The sequence below is a fragment of the Zea mays genome, chromosome 10, assembly GCF_902167145.1.
Source record: "Zea mays cultivar B73 chromosome 10, Zm-B73-REFERENCE-NAM-5.0, whole genome shotgun sequence".
NCBI lineage: Eukaryota > Viridiplantae > Streptophyta > Magnoliopsida > Poales > Poaceae > Zea > Zea mays.
Genome location: NC_050105.1, coordinates 88,765,034 through 88,770,470, shown reverse-complemented (window position 1 = coordinate 88,770,470; position 5,437 = coordinate 88,765,034). Strand labels below are relative to the sequence as shown.

At 47.8% G+C, this 5,437-nt stretch overlaps 1 protein-coding gene across 1 annotated transcript; it reads right to left on the bottom strand.

Moving 5' to 3' along the window:
- Positions 1 to 2,135: 2,135 nt before the first annotated feature.
- LOC100283365 (3-N-debenzoyl-2-deoxytaxol N-benzoyltransferase) lies at positions 2,136 to 4,145 on the bottom strand. Its single transcript, NM_001156266.2, has 2 exons — positions 3,611 to 4,145; positions 2,136 to 3,202 (listed from the first exon to the last, which is right to left on the bottom strand). Exons 1-2 carry the CDS (start codon positions 4,076 to 4,078, stop codon positions 2,363 to 2,365), a joined length of 1,308 nt encoding a protein of 435 aa, NP_001149738.2. The 5' UTR covers positions 4,079 to 4,145; the 3' UTR covers positions 2,136 to 2,362.
- Positions 4,146 to 5,437: the final 1,292 nt, after the last annotated feature.

Below are 5,437 nucleotides of genomic sequence, written 5' to 3'. Positions count from 1 at the left end.
TTATATTGTAATCTTGGAGGAGTCCTAAACACCCCTATTTTTTCCTATAATTTTTTGATCCATATATGCCTATGATTTGTGGGTCTAACGAAAAATCTCAGAAGCACATCGATAATAATGACAACATAGCAAATCGTCATCCCATATGCCCTGTTGAGGTGGCTTTCTAGGTGTGCTCCTTGCATGGTCGCAACATGCCCGGAACTTGTGCTTTTCATAGGGCATGGTATGTCTTGCTGAACTTCTTAACAATTATATGGCTAGCTAGAAAATTCATTTATGAGGACGTATCTATAGGACTGTGGTGGCTGCATTCTTGAGTCTAATTAGCGACTCTGATTACCACATTCATGCTCAAAGGTGCTTGGAAGCATTGCACCATCCATAGGTCCAACATAAAACGTTCAACCATTTATAGGATGGAGTATATACTAGGTTTTCTAAGTTGATATAGAATGTTACAAAATAGATCTATAACTCAATATACTAGGAAGTTTATTGTACAAGAAATAGTTTAGCCTAGACAATGTACCAAAATTGAACATCACGCACAAGTTTAGTATGTATCACATCGGATATCTAAATGTCAATTATAAGTATTAAATATAGTGTAATCAGAAAACTAACTACGCGCATGAAGACTAAATGGTGAGATAAATTTGTGAATCCTAAGAGCAGTTCCAACCCTCCACGTCATCTAATTTCTATAGCATTAATTTAGCTGCCACACATAAGCAATTTGGTGACATGACAAGAAAATTAATGAGAAAGAGAAGGAAATGGTCTCCTCTATGAGAAACCATTGTTATTGTATGACAAGAAAATTAATGAGAAAGAAAATTGCATTGAAACTTATAGTTTCTATAAGTGATTTCTTAGTGAACTGGCAGCTATAAAAATCATTTAGTAGTTTCTTGATTATGATTGCTCTAATTAATCCATGATTAACAAATGTTTATTATTGTAGCGTGACATGGAAGAATCATGGACTAATTAGGCTTAATAGATTCGTCTAGCCATTTATTTCTGGCCAGTTTTGTAATTGGATTATATTTTATACTCTCTACTAGCATCCAAACATCCCATGTGATTAGTACTTGTATATAAACACTCATTAGCCTAGACATTTTATCAGTCCGTCCAAAAAATAGTATTCGTTTTAGCTCTTGGTGTTTTATCTCTATATATACTCAAATAAATGGTGATGAATTTAGACACATATATAAAACATACATCAAGTATTGTATATGAATCCATTAGCACTCCAAGACGAAGTTTAATTTGGGGACAAAGAAGGGAGTAATATTAAACACCGTGCACACATGTCAACGACCATGTATTCACAAACATCATCTTTTTTGCCTCTCATATTGGCTTTCAGACAAGGAAGGTGAAGTAGGTTAAAACACCAATACACCATACATGTTTTTTTTTGAAACGACGCAAATTCCGTTAGAACATATATATTTGACCTTTTCTTTCTTTTTTAAAAAAGAACCCTTACAACTCCATGCACATCTGCAACTCTCTCTATATAGTTCATACTAGCACGATATGCATGCGTCATCAGTGGGGGGTGGGGGGGGGGAGAGAAAAAGAAAAGAAAACTGAAGCTGTTCAAACTCGTTCTACTTTAACAACTCACAAAAAAAAAACCCGACAAATCTCGAGCGTCAACGTGTCGTCGAGGGAGAACGTCGAGAAGGGAAAGAAGAAACCCAGCTGTGCTCCTGTGATGTTCGTGGCTGCACACGTCACGCCGGCGGCAGCTTGTCGTCAGAGAGCATAGCTGCATAGGACGACAGACGACTCGACACTTTCAGTTTCAGACTTTTGGTAGGCACCCGGCCGACATCTATAGATAGATTATCATATATATATATTTTATAGGCTAGCTATCTTCGTTACTAGCGTCCATTTTAGTATCGTGCTCTCCGTTTCGTTAGCTCGGCAGACACGATCATGAGTCAAATCCTGCCAACTACTCTTTCTCTCTCTCTCTCTGCCTGTCTACTCAGTGTCAAATCAAGGAGCTTCCTTTCGTTCATGGTCGTCTGTGAATTGCTTGCTACAGGCGCCGTGTATGTAAAGAAACAAAAAGCTTTAGTTTTTACAGACAGACAGACGTAATACATACATACAATTGAGGCGGAATTATATTTGAAGAAGAAGGAGCAAATTACACGCGAGTTCCCATTGCATTGGGTTGTTGTTGTTGAGGTGTTACTACTACTTCATATAATAGCAACCTCACCTCACCGTTATTGATTGATTAACAAATATTCCAAACGTGCACGCGCATGCATGATGACGATGACGATATAGATGAACATGGTGATGGGATGATCAGGAAGGAGCTAGCCTAGGCGGCCTGCTGGCTCATCATCTGCTCCTGGAACTCGGGCAGGTGCTGCTCCTGGACGCACATGGTCATGATGCGGGCGCCGGGCTTGGGCTTAGGCGGGGCGCCGATGACGGCGACGGCCATGAACGGGTGGTAGGAGAAGGGCAGGACGTGTGTCGGGGTGCCCCAGCCGTAGTCCGCCTCGAGGAAGCCGAGGCGCGTCCAGTCGGAGACGAAGAGCGAGTCGTAGGTGAAGGTGAGCTCGTAGGGGTCGCGGTCGAAGCCGCCCGCCGCCCAGCGCGCGAAGTCGGCGCCCAGCCTCGCCTTGGCGTCGCGGATGGCGCGCACCACGTCCACCACGTCGGCCGCCGCCACCTCCCCGCTCGCCCGCGTCGCCTTCACCGTGTAGAAGCAGTTGCCGTAGAACCCGGCCGTGGCCGCCGCCGGAAGCAGGTGGCGGGTGTTGGCGAAGAAGCAGACGTGCACGGGCGCGGCCGGGTCGGGGAGCCGCAGCGCGCGCACGCGGGCCTGCCACGTGCGCGCCACGCACACGTCGAACGCCGAGCAGCGCTGCCCCGTCGACTCCAGGTACCGCGCCTTCACCTTGCCGATGTGGTCCGGGCTCAGGTCCGCCGTGAAGTAGCGCAGGTCCAGCAGGTCCAGGCGCGGCGGCGGCGCCGGCATCTTGGGCGGGTCCGGGATCACGTCGCGCGCCCACACGGGTTTGGGCGTGGCGGACGTGGCGCCCCGCGCGTACGCCGCCACCGTGTTGATGAACTGCCCCGCGCCCAGGCCGTCCGCGATCGTGTGCACGGAGATGAGCCCCACCACGAAGCCGCCGCACGAGAACTCCGTCACCTGCAGATACGTACGTGGTGAATATACAACACAACGACCTCACAACCAATTACACGCATATATGAAGTAAACATTACGTATGGCACATGTCATCAATTTATAGTTTGGAACCAAGTAGCTTGTGGTTAAGATAGCTCTGTCGTCTCTGACGCATCCATCAAAGGTATGTACTTGGTTAGTGATGAGTGGTGCTACTGCTACGTGGTGGTATGGTAGGCAGGTAGGAGATGCCAATCTCGACCGCGGGTGCTCGTCTTAATTATTAAAGCTAATATATGCTCTGACCGAGCATCCGCAGAGATGATCGCTCAGCTCAATCACCATGGCATCAGCACGACCGACCGAGTAGCAGCATCATGAGCGGAAATTCTTTTGACATGTAAGCTAGCGAAAGACAGACAGGCAGACCTGCATCATGAGCGGCATGTCCAGCGGGTTGACGTCCGGCGAGGGCTCCGGCAGCAGCTGCTCCTTGGGGATGAGCATGGGGTGGTCGAGGTGGCGGGCCTCCTCGAGCGAGCACGCGGCGTTGGCCTCCACGAACCAGGCGCCCTCGCCGGTGCACGCCACCCGCGTCTCCCCGCCGCCCTCCGCGTCCACCACCACGAACCGCCCCGCGAACGGGTAGTAGTCCACCAGCGCCTTCCCCAGCGCCTCCCGCAGCGCCTTGGCCGGCGTCGCCGTCGCCTGCTGCCGCTTCTTGTCGCCGCCCGCGGCGAACACGTGCAGCGACCGCACCAGGTGGCGCAGCCCCGCCACGCGGTCGATCACCGACAGCCGCAGCGTCTCCCGCGGCGTCGCCGACGCAGGCGGCACCAGCGACCTGCTCGTCCTCTTCACCGCGAACCCGACGTCAGCGTCGACGATGGTGCCCATAGCTAAGCTAGCTAGCTAGTATGTAGTACCTTCTTCTTTTCTCTAGCTTGGTTTGTTTCCCTTTTTCTTTTCACGACCGATGGAATGTGTGGAGACATGGCAGCACGAGTATATATAGGCCTAACCCCAACACATACCCGGCCGGGTGTGTATAGTTTTAGTGGCTACAAATGACAGTGAATACGATTTTTAGGAACTAGGATTATGAATTTTATGATATGATAGCTAGCTAGCTAGCTAGAGCTGAGATATGATGCTAAAGCTCACATATATTTTTGTAATGCATGCGTGTGTAAGTGTGTACACTTGTTTTCTCCCCCAAGTCATCATGAGAGGTACAACCGGTGGTAGGTGAAGGAAGAGGATGGACGTGCCCCACACGCACTGGCTGGCCCAACGGATGCGAGAACGACCGGCCGCCACGTCCGGACGCTCCGATCCTGTCCTGCCAATCCAACAGCGTGCAGTGTGTTTGATTTTTCGGATCACAAATTTCAAACATGCATGGTTTTTTGTTGTTGCGTGAATCGTGAATTTCGATGTAACCAGCCACTCCCATCACCGACATATATACGTACTGCTCATCACATCGGGGAGGTGCAAGTGCAAGTATTACGTGTTCCTCTAGTCCTCCGGGCGTCAAGCACCCACGTACAGCTAGATGAGGTGGAAAACCGTTACAGTTTTGACATGTTGTATTTATATGGTCGTGGATAAAAGATGTACATCGCTGTTGTGTGGTGAAAAAAAAGCTGTTACAGGCTAGATCAAACCGCGAAGCTATTAGGGAGGGGTGATGTAGCTAGCTCCACACAATGTTGGTTTACTTATCATCTTCCTCTGTCCCTATTAATACACACGGTGCGAAAGAGAGCCACAACCATAAGGTTGGTGCTCTCGTCATCAAGACGCGGAGTTTTGAGTCCGGTTTTGGTCCTTTGACCGAACTGGATGAGATCGATCTAACGTTCTCTTTGCTTGACCTTTTATATACTTATAAACTTACTTTCTTAACAATTTATTTTTAGCTTTATTCTCCACTTCTTAATAGATCAATAGATCAGTACATTAAGACAAAGGCACTACAACAGCATGTTATACACAATGAATTCAATGACTATAGTATACCTTTATATATCAAATTAAGAAGAGAACTTATTCTTAAGGGTGGTGGTGGTTGTATTTATGACCCCTTAATCTAGAAACATAGGCGCTCCATTAAATCCATATCGTCTATGTGTTTTCTAAACACACTTGGTGGAAACCCTTTAGTCATCGGATCCATAAACATTTGTTCTATTTTCATATGCCCAACTTCAATTGTTTGACAGCGGGCTTTCTCATTTATAATCTAACACT